The sequence below is a fragment of the Erythrolamprus reginae genome, chromosome 2 (genome assembly GCF_031021105.1).
Source record: "Erythrolamprus reginae isolate rEryReg1 chromosome 2, rEryReg1.hap1, whole genome shotgun sequence".
NCBI classification, from domain to species: domain Eukaryota; kingdom Metazoa; phylum Chordata; class Lepidosauria; order Squamata; family Dipsadidae; genus Erythrolamprus; species Erythrolamprus reginae.
The window spans coordinates 344,060,006-344,081,643 of NC_091951.1; the positions used below are offsets into that span (position 1 = coordinate 344,060,006).

Consider the following 21,638-nt stretch of genomic DNA (forward strand, 5'->3'; position numbering starts at 1 on the left):
AAAAGAGTAATGTTGTCGGAATCTAATTTTATTTTATTGTTTATTTATTTGTTTATTTATTTTAAGTGTCGGTATTGAAATTAATTTATTAATCAATAATATTTTAAGTTCAAAACGGTTGCGAGGTAAGAGAATTTATTGGGTTATAAAATAAAGGTTAGATATTTTTTTGCAGTGGTTCATTTATACCAGTTGTCCCATATACAGTAGAACCCCGACTTACGAGACTAATTGGTTCCGGAAGGAGGCTCGTAAGTCGGAACGCTCGTATGACGAAACATTGTTTCCCATAGGAAACAATGTAAAGTCAATTAATCCGTGCAACAACAAAAAAAACCGCTGCCGCCGAACGCGGAAGTTAGCGTTCGGCTTCAGGAGACAGCTGCGAAGCGGCGCGGGTGTTTTAAAACGTCGCAGCCGGCCTGGGGGGCTCGGGGGGGTGCTGGCAAGCCCCCCAGGCCGGCTGCAACCTTTTAAAACACGCGCGCCGCTTCGCAGCTGTCTCCTGAAGCCGAACGCTAACTTCCCCCCGAGCCCCCCAGGCCGGCTGCAACCTTTTAAAACACCCGCGCCGCTTCGCAGCTGTCTCCTGAAGCCGAACGTGGAAGTTAGCGTTCGGCTTCAGGAGACAGCTGCGAAGCGGCGCGCGTGTTTTAAAAGGTTGCAGCCGGCCTGGGGGGCTTGCCAGCACCCCCCCGAGCTCCCCAGGCCGGCTGCAACCTTTTAAAACACACGGGATACGAGCGCCAAGGAGCTGTCTCCTGAAGCCGAACGCGGAAATTAGCGTTCGGCTTCAGGAGACAGCTCCTTGGCGCTCGTATCCCGAATGTGAGCTCAGGAGGCGAACAAAATAGGCGTTGATTGCTTACCTGAACGCCTCTTCTCGTACGGTGAGCGGGTACAGCAGTCACATGGGTTGCTCATGTCCAATCCGGTGGAACTGAGCCTAGTATTAAAAAAGCTTGCCGGATCCGCCCCTTCCCCAGAATTCGCGAATCCATAGACTAGGCTCAGTTGTGAAGCTCTGTAGTGTTCAACTCTCATTGTTAGAAGAAGAAAGATATAGAAAGGTAAAGAAGACACATACAAGGGCGGGAAGTGACTGCTGTACCCGCTCACCGTACGAGAAGAGGCGTTCAGGTAAGCAATCAACGCCTATTCTCCGTACTGAAGGAGCGGGTCCAGCAGTCACATGGGACATACCCAATAGATGGTCCCTAGGGTGGGATTAGCTTGCTATCGTGTGAGATAACGGATTGGAGTACCCTTCTGCCGAAGGCAGCGTCCGCTGAAGCGTAAGAATCAATTTTGTAGTGCCTGATGAAGGAATTTGGCGAGGCCCAAGTGGCTGCTTTGCAGACCTCCTCCAACGGGGCTTGAGTCGCCCAAGCGGCCGAGGTGGCTGCGCTCCTGGTGGAATGCGCAGTGATGTTCCTTGGAACTGAGAGGGAGGCCGACTCATAGGCCTTAGATATAGTCCCTCTGATCCAACGGCCTATTACTGTTGAAGACACTTTGGCCCCCATGACTCTGGGATGATAGGCTACAAAAAGTGCTTCTGACCTCCGAAAGGGTCCTGTGCGTTGGATATATATTCTCAGCGCTCTGGTGAGATCCAGGGTGTGCCATCTAATTGCCAAGGGATGGTCTCGTTGGAGGCAGAAGGAAGGTAGGACAATATCCTGAGATCTGTGGAACATGGAACTGACCTTGGGTAAGAAGGTGGGGTCCAGTCGCAAGACTACCTTGTCCTGATGGAATTGGCAAAGGTCCTGCCTGATTGAGAGGGCAGCCAGCTCCGAAATGCGTCGGGCAGAGGTAATAGCCACCAGGAAAGCTACCTTAAAGGATAGGTACCTGAGGGACGCCGATTTTAGGGGTTCGTATGGTGCCTGCGTGAGGGAATGGAGAACCCGTGGCAAATCCCAGGATGGATACCTGTGGACCTTGGAAGGTCTGAGGTTGGCTATGCCCTTGAGGAATTCCTGAACTTCAGGGAAGGATCGGAGAGGCTGTCTGCGGGGACCCCCTAGGACAGATGAAATGGCTGCCAGATGACGCCGGAGGGTGCTGGTGGAAAGTCCTTTATGGAAGCCTTGCATAAGGAAGGAAATAATTCTGTGTATGGGGATGCACAGAGGGGAGAAACCTTCCTGTAGGCACCACTGGTGAAACTTGGACCACGTGTGGTCGTAGATTCGATTGGTCGAGCCCCTCCTGGCCTTTAAAATGACCTCCACTGAATCGGGGTCATGACCACGCAGTTCTAAATCTCTCCTGATAACAGCCAGGCGGTGAGGTGGAACCACTCCGGGTCTGGATGGAAAGAGGCCCCCTGCCGCAGCATATCCCCCGAAACGGGGAGTCGCCAAGGGTCCTGGACGGACAGCTGTTGGAGATCCGCGAACCAGGGCCGGCGGGGCCAATGAGGGGCGATTAAGATTACTCGGGCCCTCTCGGTGAGGACCTTGTGAATCACGTCCGGGAGGATTGGAATTGGAGGAAATGCGTAGAGTAGGCCTGGAGGCCATGGACTCCGGAGGGCATTGATTGCTTCCGCTCCCGGGGATGGAAATCTGGAATAGAAGCGAGGGAGTTGGGCGTTCGCATTGGTCGCGAAGAGATCCAGGACTGGTAGGCCGAATCTGAGGGTGATTTGATGGAACAGGTCTTGATGAAGGTTCCACTCTCCTGGGTCTATCGTTGCTCGGGATAGCCAATCCGCCTGGACGTTGAGACTCCCCGAGATGTGATCGGCTAGGAGCGACTGGAGATGTTTTTCCGCCCAAAGGCCCAACTTGAGGGCCTCCCTCATGAGAGCCTTGGATCTCGTGCCCCCCTGTCTGCAGATATGGCTTTTTGTGGCAATGTTGTCGGTGAGAATGAGAACGTGCCGGTTGGGAATGCGAGGAGAGAAATGCTTCAGAGCCAGGGAAACGGCTCTTAACTCTAGCCAATTGATTGGCCTGGAAGCTTCCTCCGGGGACCACGTGCCCTGGGCTATCATCCCCTGGGCGTGGGCGCCCCATCCCGATAGACTGGCATCTGTGGTGATGACAAATTGATCCGGGCACCTGAACGGGGATCCTCTGTCCATGGCCGGAGACTTCCACCACTTGAAGGATCTGCGAACACTCAGTGGGATGACAATGCGTCGATTTGAGTTGCTGTGCCCCGATCTCTGAAAAGGCAACAGTAGCCACTGGAGTTCCCTAGCATGAAGGCGAGCCCAGGGAATGATGCCTATGCATGACACCATCTTCCCCAAAAGGGAAGATAGAGTAACTATGGATACTGAAGGATTAGATAAAATGTTAGAAATTAACTCCACTATACTGAGTTTTCTCTCGGGAGAGAGAAAAACCTGGGAGGATTTTGAATCAATAATGGATCCCAGGTGAGAAATGGAAGTGGAAGGTTGGAGGTGACTTTTATCAAAGTTGATGGAAAATCCATGGTCCTGGAGGACTGACATGGTGACAGAAAGGTCTGTTTTCACTCTCTCTAGGGAGTTCCCATGAATTAAAATATCATCAAGATAACATAAAATGTGGATGGGAGACGCCCGGATATAGGCCGCCAGGGACCCCAAGAGCTTTGTAAAGACCCGAGGGGCCGAGGAGAGGCCAAATGGCATCGCCCTATACTGGAAATGCCTGCCTTGAAAGGAAAAACGTAAAAATTTTCTGTGGCACTTGGCTATAGGAATGTGAAGGTAGGCCTCAGTGAGGTCTAAGGAGACCATGAAATCTCCCGAGTGAATGGCGGCCAAAATAGAAGACAAGGAGTGCATCTTAAACTTCCTATATTTGATGAATAGGTTTAGTTTCTTTAAATCCAAAATGGCTCTCCAACCTCCGGAGGACTTTGGAACCATAAATAGGATGGAGTAAAAACCTAGGCCCTTCTGACCGGAAGGGACCGGTTGAATGGCTCTGATGGACAATAGATGAGAAATGGCCTCCTCCATACGGTTACAATCTGAGGATGACCTGGGAGAAGGGCAGGAAATAAAACGTTTTGGGGGAGGAGAAATAAATTCTAAAAGAAGGCCTGTTTGAACAGTGTCAATGACCCAAGGGTCCTTGGAGGTGAGACGCCAATTAGAGGCGAAATGAGCTAGGCGACCCCCTATGGGAATGGAGGTAAGATTACCATCTAGGTTTTTTTGAAGCCCTGTTAGAGGAAGCTCCCCTTTGGAAACGAAACCCTCTACCCCTGGAGTTCCTGCCTTGGGAACGAAAGCGGGGGGAATACTGACCTGGAGATCTCTGATAGGAAGCCGCTTGATCTTGCTGGCGCCCTGGGCGACGAAAGGACTGCGTTTTGGTAACCTTTTTCGTGGTTGGGCCCAAAACCTTCTTCTTGTCCGTGGTCTCCGTGAGGAGTGGATCCAGAAGATCACCGAAGAGAAGGTCGCGCTTTAAGGGGCCCTGGGATAACTGCCACTTTTGGCGAACTCCCGCTTGCCAAGGGCGAATCCATAGGAGTCTTCTTGCCGTTGTAGACGCTGCAATAGACTTAGCAGAAAATCTAGTAGATTGCAAGGTGGCATCAGCCACGTACTGGGCAGCTGCAAAGACCTTGTTGAAGTCTTGTTGACCTCTCAAGTCATCGGGAGGAATGTGCTGTTGAAGTTGGCGAAGCCACAGCAGCATGGCTCTGGAGAAGAAGGAGGCCGCTGCAGAACTTTTAATGGCCCAGGAATCAGCGGTGAATCCTCTTTTGAGCATTTGCTCGATGCGCTTGTCCTCTGGGCGGAGGACTTCCTCCGCCTCGCCTGGCACAGCCGCTGCCGAGTGAAGAATCTTGACAGGTTCATCTGGTTTGGGAAAGGATAGAAGCTCTTCATAGGAAGAGGAGAGTTTATACAACTTTCTGTCCTTGGTGGAGGGATTAAGGCCAGAGGCTGGAAAATCCCACTGTTTGAGTAAGGCATCTTTAAACAATTTAGGCATAGGAATTACCTCGTTATCCTCCTGTTCCTCTGTGAAGTAAGGTAGATTCTCCTCCGGTGGATCAGTGGCAGTGGAGGCTTGTTTCTCCTGGGCCGCTAATCCCGTAGAAATTCTAGCTTTGAGGAGGAGAGATTTGAATAGTTGAGAAGGAAAAATAGTAATTGGAGGAGGGACCTTTATTTGGGATTCCTCATCCTCTGATAAGCCCTGAAAAGGGTCTTCATCCTCCTCTACATCCTCATATTCATCCTGGGAGGATTCTGAATCATCCTGAATAGGAGCTCTGACCGCTGGGGAAGAACCCAAGGGGCGGGAGGAACGAGAAGGAGGAAGAGGTAAAGGAAGCTCATTGATGGTAGAGAGTTTGGCATCAATGGCTTTGGACAACACAGCAAAAATAGATTGGAACTCAGGAGGTAAACTGGAAATATCAGCAGAAATGGCAGAAGAATCCCTAAAGGCCTGGGAGGATCCTGGCTGGGGGGAATCTTCAATAATATCTGGTTCCTCTGGACCTATGCCCCATAGGTTAGGTTGGGGTCTGTCTAGGTTTGGCTCATCCAGAGATAACACAGGGACCCCAGAAGGAGGCAGACTAGAGGCCTCTGGAGGGTCTTGACTACTGATTACTTGGGCCTGCACTTTCAAACGTTTTGCTGATTTGTCATGAATTTTTTGTAGGGCTAGGTCCCTTCTCTTCTCGGCCCTGGTGACCTTGGTCGAGGGGCGGGCCCCTGGAGAAGAGGAGGAAGAGGCCTGGGGGATACTAGTAATCTCATCGCCTGTAGGCCTGGCCTCTCTGGGACCTTTAGTTGTGCCTCTCTTGGGAAAAGTAGCCATAGTCTGACAATTAACAGAAGACAAGGCTGAGCCAATAACTGAATTATAAGGAGAAGATTTCAAGGACTTCCCAAGAGGAATGGATCCTGCTTCGAGGCCTCGAAGCTGCTGAAACGTGAGGACAATCTGGGCAAACCCAGAGTTCGTGCCCCCAAATCCAGCGGGGCCAGCCTCCCTAAACTTTTTAATTAAGTAAACCAAGGCACTCTGGTTGGAGGCTTAGCCGGTGGAGAATTTAGCCTGGGACCCCCAAGGCCCGCTCCCGGATCCACGCGGTGGACTGAGGCCTACGCGGCTGGCAGAAGGCCAACACGAGAGGCCTAGATTTTAAAAAAGGGCGCGAAGGCCTTCGCGCCGAAAAAATCGCTCCGTAGAATTTCTTAAGGGAAAAGCGATCGACTAAGTCCAGGAGACTAGAAGGCGTCTCACTCCGCAGGAGGTATTTTATAAGCCCTTAAATATTTGTGTACAATAAATAATCAATAATTCAATGGATAAATACTTGCACCAGGACCTCCAGGCCAAGGGATTAGAAGAATCCACAAGCGGCCGCAGGAATCGTAACCGGCAAAACCGCCGGGGGGAAACGAAACCGCAACTTCTCCCAAGGAAAAAAGCCGAGCCGCTTCTTTTCTTTTTTTCTTTTAAACGGCTGGCGCAATTAGTGCAAGTAAATAAATAAAGACAATAAATCTTACTACTTTTTGAAGGAAAGATCGAAGGGAAGGTGTTAGAATGTTGAACGAGCTATCACAATACAACCGCAGGATATGCGAACTGAGCGAATTCTGGGGAAGGGGCGGATCCGGCAAGCTTTTTTAATACTAGGCTCAGTTCCACCGGATTGGACATGAGCAACCCATGTGACTGCTGGACCCGCTCCTTCAGTACGGAGAAATGTCGCTCCCCTCCCAGCTCTTATGTCGAGTAGCTCGTAAGTAGAGCTGCTCGTATGTCGAGGTTCCACTGTACATTAAAACTTCCAAGGTTGGGGCATTCACAACTTTGTAGCAAAACCAACTTCCTACATTTTAAACTGTTTCTTTCATATGAAACAGATACTGTACTTACCCTTCTCTGTCTATCTGTGGAAGAGGATGCTTGGGAGTGTTGCGAAGTTTTCTATGGAACTGCGTGAAGTCAAGTTTCTCCGGTTGCAAATCCCAGGTAGCCCCACTGCAGGATAAAAATATATATACGGAGAAATAGAAAAGCTGAAGATTTGGAAAAAGCATAAGATGCACTAAAAATCTCAGCCTCTTTTAGATGGCAAAAAGGTGCATCTTTTACTCTGAAAAATGCCATACATTTTGTTGTTTTGGATGCTTTTTTAAAATCAAGTTTTATCATTGTACTCTGCATCTCGCCCCGAGTCTACGGAGAGGGGCGGCATACAAATCTAATAATAAATAATCTCTCTCTTACTTATCTCCTCTCCTCTACCTGTTCCTCTCTCACACACACAAATCATTGGATTTAGGACTAAAAAAGGGTTAGAGGTTGAGAAAAGATTAAGATGAGTATTACTCGATAGAAATATGATATAAATAAGGTTGGAAATCATAACTATATGTCCTTTTCTTTTCCTTATCTTTTTTTCACTTATTTTCAAACTTTGCTTCTCTTTGTTCTATTTTGTTACTTTATACATTAGATAGATAATGGAAACTGCAGTTTAATGTTTCCAAATGTAAAATAATGCACTTGGGGGAAAGGAATCCTCAATCTGAGTATTGTATTGGCAGTTCTGTGTTAGCAAATACTTCAGAAGAGAAGGATTTAGGGGTAGTGATTTCTGACAGTCTCAAAATGGGTGAACAGTGCAGTCAGGCGGTAGGGAAAGCAAGTAGGATGCTTGGCTGCATAGCTAGAGGTTTAACAAGCAGGAAGAGGGAGATTATGATCCCGCTATATAGAATGCTGGTGAGACCACATTTGGAATACTGTGTTCAGTTCTGGAGACCTCACCTACAAAAAGATATTGACAAAATTGAACGGGTCCAAAGACGGACTACAAGAATGGTGGAAGGTCTTAAGCATAAAACGTATCAGGAAAGACTTAATGAACTCAATCTGTATAGTCTGGAGGACAGAAGGGAAAGGGGGGACATGATTGAAACATTTAAATATATTAAAGGGTTAAATAAGGTCCAGGAGGGAATTGTTTTTAATAGGAAAGTGAACACAAGAACAAGGGGACACAATCTGAAGTTAGTTGGGGGAAAGATCAAAAGCAACATGAGAAAATATTATTTTACTGAAAGAGTAGTAGATCCTTGGAACAAACTTCCCGCAGACGTGGTAGATAAATCCACAGTAACTGAATTTAAACATGCCTGGGATAAACATAGATCCATCCTAAGATAAAATACAGAAAATAGTATAAGGGCAGACTAGATGGACCATGAGGTCTTTTTCTGCCGTCAGACTTCTATGTTTCTATGTTTCTAGATGGTAGCTTGATAGATAGATACTGGAGTTTTGACTGTGAAATACTGTGGTACCTTGGTAGTCATCATTAATTGGTTCCAAGAAGCGTCATGAGTATCAAAAAAAAAATTGTACCAAACAATTTACCTCCCACAAGGAATAATGTAGTGTGGCACAAGGCAGCTAATGTCCCCACATTCTAGCTTATGCGTTGAGTACCTAACAAATAATGAATACCGGGACAAAATGTTCTTGTCAAAATGCATTGAGGACCAAATTTGATAGTTGAGTACCAAGGTACCACTGTTCTTTGACAATTACAGCTTGCAAGGCAAAATATCCACCTTCAGAAAGTGAAAGAAAGCTTACCCAAAAGATTCAAGAGTGTTAGCTGCCCAGATATCTGTTCCCAACATGTCCAGGGAGTCGTTTTTGTTTCCATTCTTTAAAAAAGAAAATAGACAAGATAAACGTGATGTTTCCTGGTACAGTGGTACCTCGACATACGAGTTTAGTTCGTTCCAGACCCGAGCTCGTAAGTCGATCAACTCGCATCTCGAACGAATGCCTTTAGACCTTGTTTTTCGCGCCGAGATAATCGGAAGCAAGGAGATTCTTGCGCCACCTAGTGGAAGCTTGGCTCGTATCCCGAATTTGAGCTCGGGTGTTGAACAGAAATTTCGCTCGCGTCGCGGCTCGTAACTTGGAATACTCGCATGTGGAGCAGCTCGTATCTAGAGGTACTACTATATATTAAATATTTGCTTTGCCACAGCATGTTTTTTAATACAGGTGGTCCTTTACTTAGAACAGTTTGTTTAGTGACCATTCGAAGTTACAATGGCACTGAAAAAAGGGATTTATGGGCATTTTTCATACTTACAACGGTCGCAGTATTCCCATGGCCCTGTGATCAAACGTGGTTGACAACTGGCTCTTTTTAAATGATGATTGCAGTGGCCCAGGATCATGTGATTCCTCTTTTGCAATATTTTGACAAGCAAGATTACTTGTGGGACCGCCTCCTGCCACTGTCAGCCTTCTTCAGGTCCCGTCAACTAGACAATGTCGCTTGGCGGGGCCTAAGGGGAGAGCCTTCTCTGTGGGGGCCCCGATCCTCTGGAATCAGCTCCCCCCCCACAGATTTGCACTGCCCCCACCCTCTTAAGACTCATTTAAGACTCTTAAGATCTCCCCTGGGCCTATATAGTTTGTGCATGGTATGTTTGTATGTATGTTTCTTGCTTTTTAATAAGGTTTTTTTTAGTGATTTTAAATTATTAGATTTGTTATACATTGTTTTATTGTTGTTGTGAGCCACCCCGAGTCTATGGAGAGTGAAATACACACACACTTTGCTCTGCTTTGGTTTCAAAGACGTGAAAAATCAACAAAGTCCAGAAAACAGCAACACAAGATTCCTGAAGAACTGTGATCAGATACTCTTCCACAACGGGCAAACCCACACGCTACTATTTATAGCAGCAGCCCTAATTACTGGAGCCCCACCCAAACACAGGTGGCCTCTCTTATCTCCTGTAATATGTCCTCAATTGGTCTCTTCTATGCATAATTCTGTGCTTGTGTGGGTCCAAGACTTCTTCATCCGAATCAATGGAAGATAATGGAGATTGACTGCCTGGGCTGTGTGCCAAGCCCTCCTCTGCCGAGTCATTCCCACCTTCTTCTTCTTCGTCTGAGGAAACTAAACTCTGAACTGACTCTGTGGGCAATAACACAGGCCTATGACATGTTGAAGTTTCCCCTGCATCCACCTCCCCATTTCCTGGGGCAGGAGCTGGGCCAGAGCCAACCACAACAGTTGGGTAATGAAATATCTGCAAAAAACCCAAAACAAAACAAGCAACCAACCAAGCTCAAATAACATAAAAGACCCAACAGTTCAACCCTAAGCTAGAAATATTTCTATTCTATTTGCACTAAAGGATGTTTTTCGGCATTAAGAAAAAATAATCAAAAATTTATTACCTGGTTTTGATTATGGGGTGCTGACCCCTTGCCTCTGTAGCTGGACATGCTGCTTTCTATTTCCTGGTTACAGTCAACAGTCCACTAAAAAGAGAGAAGACACTGATTTTGCTGTGTTGTCACCCAGAGTCATCTGGGGTTAAATGGACAGTTATACTGATGATTAACGAACAAATTAATACATTCTGACTGAAATTAAGGAGGCAGCGAGAGCAATGTAGCAAGATGGGAATTAGAGAGTTGGGTTTGCTGGCAGGTTTAAGAGAAAATACCTCTTCTTTCACACCTTGTATCACAGAATAAGATTTGAGGACTTCAACTCCCAGAATTCCTCAGGCTGAGGAATTCTGGGAGTTGAAGTCCACAAGTCTTAAAGTTTCCAAGGTTAAAGACCCTTGCTTTAGAAGTTCTTGAGGCACTGATCTGCCAAATACATAATTCTTGACTCTTATTCCTAAAATCATCTTCCAGGTCTCTAACCTGGAAGTTTTGCCCCAAACTCATCCTGGTGACCAATTATTACTATTATTATTATAAAATTTATTTGCTTCCCATCTCGGAGTTTGAGAGTGATGCCATCACTGATCGTTCCTCTGAAGCCTCCAAACAAACTTCATCGTTTGTTAAAATGGTGTCCATGTTAAACATTAAACTGCAATGGAAACTACAGTTTAATGTTTCCAAATGTAAAATAATGCACTTGGGGAAAAGGAATCCTCAATCTGAGTATTGTATTGGCAGTTCTGTGTTAGCAAAAACTTCAGAAGAGAAGGATTTAGGGGTCGTGATTTCTGACAGTCTCAAAATGGGTGAGCAGTGGGGTCAGGCAGTAGGGAAAGCAAGTAGGATGCTTGGCTGCATAGCTAGAGGTATAACAAGCAGGAAGAGGGAGATTATGATCCCGCTATATAGAGTGCTGGTGAGACCACATTTGGAATACTGTGTTCAGTTCTGGAGACCTCACCTACAAAAAGAAATTGACAAAATTGAACGGGTCCAAAGACAGGCTACAAGAATGGTGGAAGGTCTTAAGCATAAAACGTATCAGAAAGACTTCATGGACTCAATCTGTATAGTCTGGAGGACAGAAGAAAAAGGGGGGACATGATCGAAACATTTAAATATGTTAATGGGTTAAATAAGGTTCAGGAGGGGAGTGTTTTTAATAGGAAAGTGAACACAAGAACAAGGGGACACAATCTGAAGTTAGTTAGGTGAAAGATCAAAAGCAACGTGAGAAAATATTATTTTACTGAAAGAGTAGTAGATCCTTGGAACAAACTTCCAGCAGACGGGGTTGGTAAATCCACAGCAACTGAATTTAAACATGCCTGGGATAAACATAGATCCATCCTAAGTTAAGATACAGAACATAATATAAGGGCAGACTAGATGGATCATGAGGTCTTTTTCTGCCGTCAGTTTTCTACGTTTCTATGTCTGATTTAAGACATGCACCTTGGAACGGTCTGAAAAACATCCAAACTCTTTATTTAGTTCTGCAGTGATTGCTATTCTCACTACATCTCTTTTTGTGTCTTTTTGTGAAAACGACCCAGTCCAAGGCTGTCACCTACCTGCGAGATATTGGATTGCGTTTTCTCGTTCTCTTCATCCCCTTCAGGTTTTTCGGTCAACAGGCCTTGGACTTGATATTCCAGAACGTAGCTGTCAATGAACCTTTCCAGCTCCTCAATTTCTTGGGATCGGTTGCTTCCTGCCTCAGAAGAGGCAGAAGCCACGGAAGAATTTTCCATCCCACTCTGTAATGAACCAAGAATTGAGGTGTCCTAAGAAGAGGAGAGAAAAACAAAAGAAAAATTAAGCCAGTGACCGAGACATTTGTCTGTTTGTTTATTGGACTTTTATGCCGCCCCTTCTCTGAGGACTGGGGGAAGCTTACAACATATAACAGAATATATAGAAACATAGAAACGTAGAAGTCTGACGGCAGAAAAAGACCTCATGGTCCATCTAGTCTGCCCTTATACTATTTTCTGTATTTTATCTTACAATGGATATATGTTTATCCCAGGCATGTTTAAATTCAGTTACTGTGGATTTATCTACCACGTCTGCTGGAAGTTTGTTCCAAGGATCTACTACTCTTTCACTAAAATAATATTTTCTCATGTTGCTTTTGATCTTTCCCCCAACTAACTTCAGATTGTGTCCCCTTGTTCTTGTGTTCACTTTCCTATTAAAAACACTTCCCTCCTGGACCTTATTTAACCCTTTAACATATTTAAATGTTTCGATCATGTCCCCCCTTTTCCTTCTGTCCTCCAGACTATACAGATTGAGTTCATGAAGTCTTTCCTGATATGTTTTATGCTTAAGACCTTCCACCATTCTTGTATGTAGCCCGTCTTTGGACCCGTTCAATTTTGTCAATATCTTTTTGTAGGTGAGGTCTCCAGAACTGAACACAGTATTCCAAATGTGGTCTCACCAGCGCTCTATATAAGGGGATCACAATCTCCCTCTTCCTGCTTGTTATACCTCTGGCTATGCAGCCAAGCATCCTACTTGCTTTCCCTACCGCCTGACTGCACTGTTCACCCATTTTGAGACTGTCAGAAATCACTGCCCCTAAATCCTTCTCTTCTGAAGTTTTCGCTAACACAGAACTGCGGATACAATACTCAGATTGAGGATTCCTTTTCCCCAAGTGCAACAATGGAATGAAACCGCAAGGGAGTAGATTAAGATTAGATATCAGAAAAAAACCTTTCTAACAGTAAGGCTGATAAACCAGTGGAACAGTTTGCCACAGGAGGTGGTGGGCTCGCCTTCCCTGGAAGTCTTCAAACAGAGGCTGGATGGTCATCTTCCTGGGATGGTTTAAAAATGAATCCTGCATTGAGCAGGGAGTTGGACCCAATGACCCTGGAGATCCCTTCCAACACTATGATTCTATTTATTTATTTTATTTATTTGGTTGGATTTCTATGTCGCCCTTCTCCAAAGACTCAGGTTTGGTTTTTATACCCGGCAATTTGTAAGTAATCCAGGAACACGGATAAGCAATATTTACAAGATTGAGAAAGTATCATGTTTAATCAGTCTTTTAATATTATTTCATATATATATACATATCATAATATATATCATAATAATATTATGAGCCGGGGTGGCGCAGCAGGTAGAGTGCTGTACTGCAGGCCACTGAAGCTGACTTGTAGATCTGAAGGTCAGCGGTTCAAATCTCATCTCCGGCTCAAGGTTGACTCAGCCTTCCATCCTTCCGAGGTGGGTAAAATGAGGACCCGGATTGTGGGGGTGATACGCTGGCTCTGTTAAAAAAAGTGCTATTGCTAACATGTTGTAAGCCGCCCTGAGTCTAAGGAGAAGGGCGGCATAAAAATTGAATGAATGAATAAATAAATAAATAAAATAAATTTCCCCTCCTCTCTTTCTGACAAACACATACCAGGGAAGAGTTTTTTAAACCCCCTACCTAGACTTTTTCTTCCCATTCCAGCTACAGGACAATTGGCATCCTCTTCTGGCTGAGGAATCTGGCTCATCTCCATCTTTATAAAGATCAAACTTGCCATCATCGTGTTTTTCAACTGGGCTGGGTGAGAACTAGCTCTGCAACATGCTTGGATTGTTTTTTCCTCGGTAGTTTTACATTATGATAAATCTGCTCCTTGGAAGCCAGTCAAGATTTAAAAGGTGTCAACGTGCTGCAAAAAAAGCATATTCTAAAAATCTGGAATTTGTCTACTTATGAAGAACTTTGGGTTTATTATGCTTGGAGTGGGGCCAAAAAGACCACATTCCTGGAATGATAACGTTTATGCCAATTATTATCAAAGACTGGGCTGATGGAATGTGTATAGTCTCAGCTTTAGAACTGGCACTACTTGGCTCAATAAGCAGTCCCTGACTTACAACCAATAATGGGTGAGATCATCCAAGGGCATGGGGTGAGGTATCATCAGTACATGGATGATACCCAGCTGTACATGTCCAGTCAACAAAGCAGTGGAAGTGATGTGTTGGGGTCTGGATGAGTGTCAACAGACTCAAGCTCAACACTGATAAGATGGAGTGGCTGTGGGTTTTGCCTCCCAAGGACAATTCCATCTGTCCGTCCATCACCTTGGGGGGGGGGGAATTATTGACCCCCTCAGAGAGGATCTACAACTTGGGGGTCCTCCTCGATCCACAGTTAACATTAGAAAACTATCTTTCAGCTGTGGCGAGGGGGGGCGGGGTGTTTGCCCAGGTTTGCCTGGTGCAACAGTTGCAGCCCTATTTGGACCGGGAGTCACTGCTCACAGTCACTCATGCCCTCATCACCTCGAGGTTCGACTACTGTAACGTTCTCTACATGGGGCTACCTTTGAAGAGTGTTCGGAAACTTCAGATCGTGTAAAATGCAGCTGCGAGAGCAATCATGGGCTTCTCTAAATATGCCCATGTTACACCAACACTCCGCAGTCTGCATTGGTTGCCGATCAGTTTCCGGTCACAATTCAAAGTGTTAGTCATGACCTATAAAGCCCTTCATGGCATCGGACCAGAATATCTCCGGGACCGCCTTCTGCCGCACAAATCCCAGTGACCAGTTAGGTCCCACAGAGTTGGCCTTCTCTTGGTCCCGTCGACGAAACAATGTCGTCTTGCGGGACCCAGGGGAAGAGCCTTCTCTGTGGCGGCCCCGACCCTCTGGAGCCAGCTCCCCCTGGATATTAGAATTGGCCCCACCCTCCTTGTCTTTTGTAAAGTCCTTAAAACCCACGTGTGCCGCCAGACTTGGGGGAATTGAGACATCTCCCCCGGGCCTATATAGTTTATGCATGGTATGTTTGTGTGTATGATTGGTTTTATAATAAGGGTTTTTATTAATAAAGGGTTTTTAGTTACTTTTAATTATTAGATTTGTTATATATTGTGTTATTATTGTTGTGAGCCGCCCCAAGTCTACGGAGAGGGGCGGCATACAAATATAAATAATAATAATAACAATAATAATAATGGGCTGCTGCCCCTCGGCGGGGGCAGTGGAGGTAATAAGTTTATGCACTGTTTATTGAATTCTTAACAGATTTTTTATTGTCCTTCCTTCTCTAATACCTTAGTATGATCCTTAATTCCTTTTAAAACAGGAAATAATTACCATATTTTTCAGTGTATAAGACGCATCATTTTACTGCAAAAAGTGTTTTAAAAATTGGGTGCGTCTTATACTTCGGGGGTTGCCCGGCAGCCTTCGTTGGGAGGCCGGCAGCTCAGCCCCGGGGATGGACAAGGTGCCGGGCATCGTACTAGAAGCAAAGCCTCCCTTTCCAGGCGGCTGCCCGGGGCCTCCAGCTGGCAAGAACAAAGCAGGCACGGCCACCAAGTTAGCTAGCCCCGGCAGCAGCTGAGGAGAAGTGGGTGGGCATCCCCTTGGTACTTTATGCATCCAACCGAATAGGAGAAGGCCTATTCTATTCTATTCCATATTATATATTGAATTTTTTATATTGTAGTAAGCCACCCTGAGTCCTTCGGGATTGGGTGGCATAGAAGTCGAATAAAATAAATATTCTATTCTATTCTATTTTGTTCTGTTCTGTTCTTGCATTTTTATATTGTTGTAAACCACCCTGAGTCCAAATGGGATTGGGCAGCATAGAAGTAAAAATAATAAATAAATAATAAAAGGCGGAGGAGGGTGGGGGGAGGGGTGAAAAAAGGAATCAATGAAGTCTGCTCTTTAAATGGGGAAGGCAGGAAAGAGAGAGAGGGAGAGGGAGGGAGAAAGAAAGGAAAGAGAGAGAGAGAAAGAAAGAAAGAAAGAAAGAAAGAGAGAGAGAGAGAAAGAGGGAGGGAGAAAGAAAGGAAAGAGAAAGAAAGAAAGAAAAAGAAAGGAAAGAGAGAGAAAGAAAGAGAGGGAGAGGGAGAAAGAAAGGAAAGCAAGATAGAGAGAGAAAGAAAGAAAAAGAAAGAAGGAATGAAAGAAAGAAAGAAAGAGACAGAGAGAGAGAGGGAGAATGAAAGGAAAGAGAGAAAGAAAGAAAGAAAAAGAAAGGAGAGAGAGAGAAAGAAAAAGAAAGAAGGAATGAAAGAAAGGAAGAAAGAGGGAGAGGGAGAAAGAAAGGAAAGCGAGATAGAGAGTGAAAGAAAGAAAAAGAAAGAAGGAATGAAAGAAAGAAAGAGACAGAGAGAGAGAGAGAGAGGGAACGAAAGGAAAGAGAGAAAGAAAGAAAGAAAAAGAAAGAAAGGAGAGAGAGAGAAAGAAAGAAAAAGAAAGAAGGAATGAAAGAAAGGAAGAAAGAGGGAGAGGGAGAAAGAAAGGAAAGCGAGAGAGAGAAAGAAAGAAAAAGAAAGAAGGAATGAAAGAAAGAGACAGAGAGAGAGAGAGGGAGGGAGAAAGAAAGGAAAGAGAGAGAGAGAGAAACAAAGAAAGAAGGAATGAATGAGAGACAGAGAGAGAGGGAGGGAGAAAGAAAAAGAAAGAAAGAGAGAGAGAAAGAAAAAGAAAGAAGGAATGAAAGAAAGAGACAGAGAGAGAGAAAGGGGGAGGGAGAAAGAAAGGAAAGAGAGAGAGAGAGAAAGAAAGAAAAAGAAAGAAGGAATGAATGAGAGACAGAGAGAGAGAGGGAGGGAAAAAGAAAAAGAAAGAAAAAGAGAGAGAGAGAAAGAAAGAAAGAAAACAGAGGGAGTCTTCAACTCCGTGCTGTAAAGTTCCGTGGGCTGATTCGCAAAGGAATAAAAGGCAAAAAAAACCGTGACCTGAGAGGCAAACTCATTGTTCCACCCGCTGAAGCAGACAATGGAGAGACGCCATGGAAGACCGTCACTCACTGGGCCTGCTTTTCAAGAAGTGACAGATGGACAATGCTGAGCAGGCATGACGTGTGGGAGCAGGAAAGAACTTGGGGGTGGCGGCGATGATGGAATGGCAAATCATTAACTGGTTGGAGTGGATAAGGACCACAAAGGAATAAGTAATTCCTCTCTATAAATCAAGTAATTTTCTGAATAAGCCCCACTATATGAACAGATAAATGAACAGTTCCTGCAGCAATTACATGCTGAATGTCAAACCATTTTTTAAAAGCTAATTACTCAAGTTCCCAGACCAATTTTTTTTTAAAAAAAACCAAGCTAACATTATTTAATTAACCGAAGAAAATCAAACCTGAAATTATAATACAGGTCTACAAAAAAATTTTTTTGTAATCATCCCAGTTGACCTTGTACTTTTCTGAATAATTTTTTCTTCTGATTTCAAAAATGTATATATAGTTCTTCCTTAGCAGTTATAGTTTCCACGAAACAACATAGAAACATAGAAGTCTGACGGCAGAAAAAGACCTCATGGTCCGTCTAGTCTGCCCTTATACTATTTTCTGTATTTTATCTTAGGATGGATATCTACCACGTCTGCTGGAAGTTTGTTTCAAGGATCTACTACTCTTTCAGTAAAACGTCATTATTATAAGGTACTGTATAAGAAACATACTGATTATGCTTTTGCTGAGACTGGAGTTCTGCCAGAGTCCTGGACAGAAGCTCCTGATAGGCTTTCCGTAAAACCTAGGGATTGTTGTACATACTCCTGGTCAGTTGGAGGATGATGAAGAGCTTGAGGACTCTGATACAGATAGTGTTTATGAATTAGTGGTGGGCCCTGGGTTACAGGTATTAGAACAGGTGGCAGACCAGCCACAGGATGTTGCTATGAGTCCAGAAACCAGCGAGGAAGAAACAGACGTTCGCTGGGTTAATCCTCAATTCAGAAGGGTCCAAAAACGTAAGGAACAGATATTAGGAAAAATATATTAAGGGGAGGAATGGGTTAAATACTGGACTGATGTATTTGGTACGTCAGGGGGCCAGTGGGGAAGAAGGGTGGAGTTTCAATGTTGTAGTGCTAAAATGAAATGTGTTTCTGTTCAGCTCTGGAGCGAGCAAGTTCATTCTGTGCTATTATACAGTCATTCCTGCTGTTTTTGAATCATGCTGTGAGTACATAAATCTTGGGAGACGGAGGAGGCTGGAAGGAATGCAGGTGGAATGTAATTAAGAGAGATAACGGGAGAAAAGAAATGTGCTAGTTTGAATTGCATTTTGAATATGGAAGTGAAGAGAATAAAAATGGAGTTTCTTTGTTTATGAAATACTGCATTTAGTAAGAGTTATTTTTAATAGCTAAAGGTCTACCAGAAACCAGAACACCTTCCAATAAAAATGGAGCAAAAACAATACACACCAAACTCTGAGAAATCCAAAGTTAATATCTGTTGTGAGTGTTCCTTGCCAGGCTCAGGATATATCAGACTCTGAGGATGAGGAAACAGAGATTTTAGCTTATCCTGGTTTAAGAAGGTTATCAGAAGGCAGTGGGGATGAGAGTGTAGGAGACAATCATTTAGAAGTTAGCATTGAAAGTGATTCATTCTCAGATAATGGGGGAATATCTAACAGCCCATGGTAAATCCTAGGGTCAGGAGATTCACAAAACGAAGAGAAGAAATTCTTGGGAAAAAGTTCTGAATCTGCAGTAGTTAGAATTGTGTAAAAAGGGAATATGTCACTTCCAGATAATAACCGGAAAAGAAAGTGCTTTTGGACAACCAGCATGATTGAAAAATGGCGTGTTTCATAGCTCCTGGAAAAGTAAGCTTTTGATAAACCATGACAAACTGTGCTAATTTAGATTAGCAAGAACACCGAGCAAAGCCTTTTTAGTACAGTACTGATAAACTCCTCCGCCTTAAGAGAGATTTATAGCTTTGCCTCTGCAGCTTCTTCGGGTCCCGTTGACTAAACAATGTCGTTTGGCGGGCCCCAGGGGAAGAGCCTTCTCTGTGGCGGCCCCGGCCCTCTGGAACCAACTCCCCCCGGAGATTAGAACTGCCCCCACCCTCCCTGTCTTTCGTAAACTACTCAAGACTCATTTATACCACCAGGCATGGGGCAGTTGAGATAGCCCTTCCCCTAGGCCATTACAAGTTATGCATGGTATGTTTGTGTGTATGTTTGGTTTTATAATAGGGGTTTTTAGTTGTTTTTATTATTGGATTGTGCATGTTGTGTTTATTATTGTTGTTAGCCGCCCCGAGTCTGCGGAGAGGGGCGACATACAAATCCAATAAATTATTATTATTATAATTATTATTATTTTGAGCTTGGAATGTGAATTTGCATCGTAAAGTATTCACTGTGCATGATCTCGCAGCCCCGCTTGTATTGTTGACATTTATATTATATATAAGACAGAATAAAGATCAAAGATCAAAACCTTGGGAAAAGATTTGTGGATTTGCATTAGTTGGACCATAACAATATCTGGACTGATTACTCAGGATACTGAATAGAGAAAAAAAAATTCACGTCCCTCTTGGTCAGACTGAGTAAAGCAACTGACTCATTAAGGCCAGAGCGGAGGCATGGCCAAATAATTATTACTCAATCCCGGGTAATTCAGATGGAAATTAACCCATGCTTGGACTCTCCAAGCAGCACACAAGAGAATATCAGTCATACAGAGGTCAAGGCCATGAAGGGGGCAGAATGGAAACTCTGCAGCAAAGAGAGAGGATCAGCCTTCTGGTGACTCACCTGTCTCCAAAGGTTCTGAAATCGGGAGGAGTGATCTATTTATTTTACTGAAAGAGTAGTAGATCCTTGGAACAAACTTCCAGCAGACGTGGTAGATAAATCCACAGTAACTGAATTTAAACATGCCTGGGATAAACATATATCCATCCTAAGATAAAATACAGAAAATAGTATAAGGGCAGACTAGATAGATCATGAGGTCTTTTTCTGCCATCAGTCTTCTATGTTTCTATTGACAGAATCTTGCTGAATTGTGCCTACCTATCAAGTGTCTGGTGCAGACAGATTTAGATACTGTAAATACTATTCAAGCGAAAAAGAACTCACAAACTTCTTAAGTCTTCCACTCAGCAAAAGCAACCCTTATTTATAGCAAAGCTGAACCTAAAACCTTTCCTATAACGACTTAGCTATGTGGAAAAACGTTTCCCAATTAACCTTTAATCTCCTGAAAACAGATATTTAAGATGAAATGCTGACAAGATTATTAAAACACAACATCACCAGCAGGTGCCATCCTAATTATTTTAAAGGCATCTCATCTTTCACCTACTCTATTTGTTTCTCAAAAATACTTGGTGGGCATAATGTGGCAGCCAGAGAGAGAGAGAGACTTTGGGGAAAGGTGCTTTCAGGTGAAACACAGATGTTTCTTATAAGAACATAAGAAGAGCCATGCTGAATCAGGCCAAACCCATAGAGTCCAGCATTCTGGATCACACAGTGGCCCACCAATTGTCCATGGGGATCTTGAGCAGAAAGAAAAGACAAAACTCTCCCTTTCCCTTGACCACCAACAAGTTTGATCCTTGGAACAAACTTCCAGCAGACGTGGTTGATAAATCCACAGTAACTGAAACATAGAAACATAGAAACATAGAAGTCTGACGGCAGAAAAAGACCCCATGGTCCATCTAGTCTGCCCTTATACTATTTTCTGTATTTTATCTTAGGATGGATATATGTTTATCCCAGGCATGTTTAAATTCAGTTACTGTGGATTTATCTACCACGTCTGCTGGAAGTTTGTTCCAAGGATCTACTACTCTTTCAGTAAAATAATATTTTCTCATGTTGCTTTTGATCTTTCCCCCAACTAACCTCAGATTGTGTCCCCTTGTTCTTGTGTTCACTTTCCTATTAAAAACACTTCCCTCCTGGACCTTATTTAACCCTTTAATATATTTAAATGTTTCGATCATGTCCCCCCTTTTCCTTCTGTCCTCCAGACTATACAGATTGAGTTCATTAAGTCTTTCCTGATACGTTTTATGCTTAAGACCTTCCACCATTCTTGTAGCCCGTCTTTGGACCCGTTCAATTTTGTCAATATCTTTTTGTAGGTGAGGTCTCCAGAACTGAACACAGTATTCCAAATGTGGTCTCACCAGCATTCTATATAGCGGGATCATAATCTCCCTCTTCCTGCTTGTTATACCTCTAGCTATGCAGCCAAGCATCCTACTTGCTTTCCCTACCGCCTGACTGCACTGTTCACCCATTTTGAGACTGTCAGAAATCACTACGCCTAAATCCTTTTCTTTTGAAGTATTTGCTAACACAGAACTGCCAATACAATAGTCAGATTGAGGATTCCTTTTCCCCAAGTGCATTATTTTACATTTGGAAACATTAAACTGCAGTTTCCATTGCTTTGACCATTTATCTAGTAAAGCTAAATCATTTACCATATTGCCGACGCCTCCAGGAATATCAACCCTATTGCACACTTTAGAGTCATCGGCAAATAGGCAAACCTTCCCTACCAGACCTTCCCCTATGTCACTCACAAACATATTAAAAAGAATAGGACCCAGAACAGACCCTTGTGGCACACCGCTTGTAACCTGACTC

The 21,638-nt window shown here is 44.1% G+C and overlaps 1 protein-coding gene across 3 annotated transcripts in view; it reads right to left on the reverse strand.

Moving 5' to 3' along the window:
* The window catches only part of CTIF (cap binding complex dependent translation initiation factor), a 217,360-nt gene that overhangs the window by 146,367 nt on the left and 49,355 nt on the right, over positions 1 to 21,638 (reverse strand). For 2 of the 3 annotated variants that reach the window (XM_070743583.1, XM_070743582.1), the window contains exons 2-5: positions 11,795 to 12,007; positions 10,218 to 10,301; positions 8,598 to 8,671; positions 6,870 to 6,974 (exon numbers count right to left, since the gene is read on the reverse strand). In XM_070743583.1, coding sequence (XP_070599684.1) covers positions 6,870 to 6,974; positions 8,598 to 8,671; positions 10,218 to 10,301; positions 11,795 to 11,974 — 443 coding nt within the window. In that variant the 5' untranslated portion in view covers positions 11,975 to 12,007. Of the gene's footprint in view, positions 1 to 6,869; positions 6,975 to 8,597; positions 8,672 to 10,217; positions 10,302 to 11,794; positions 12,008 to 13,677; positions 13,759 to 21,638 lie in introns of those variants that run through there. The other variant, XM_070743580.1, reaches the window with a different exon arrangement.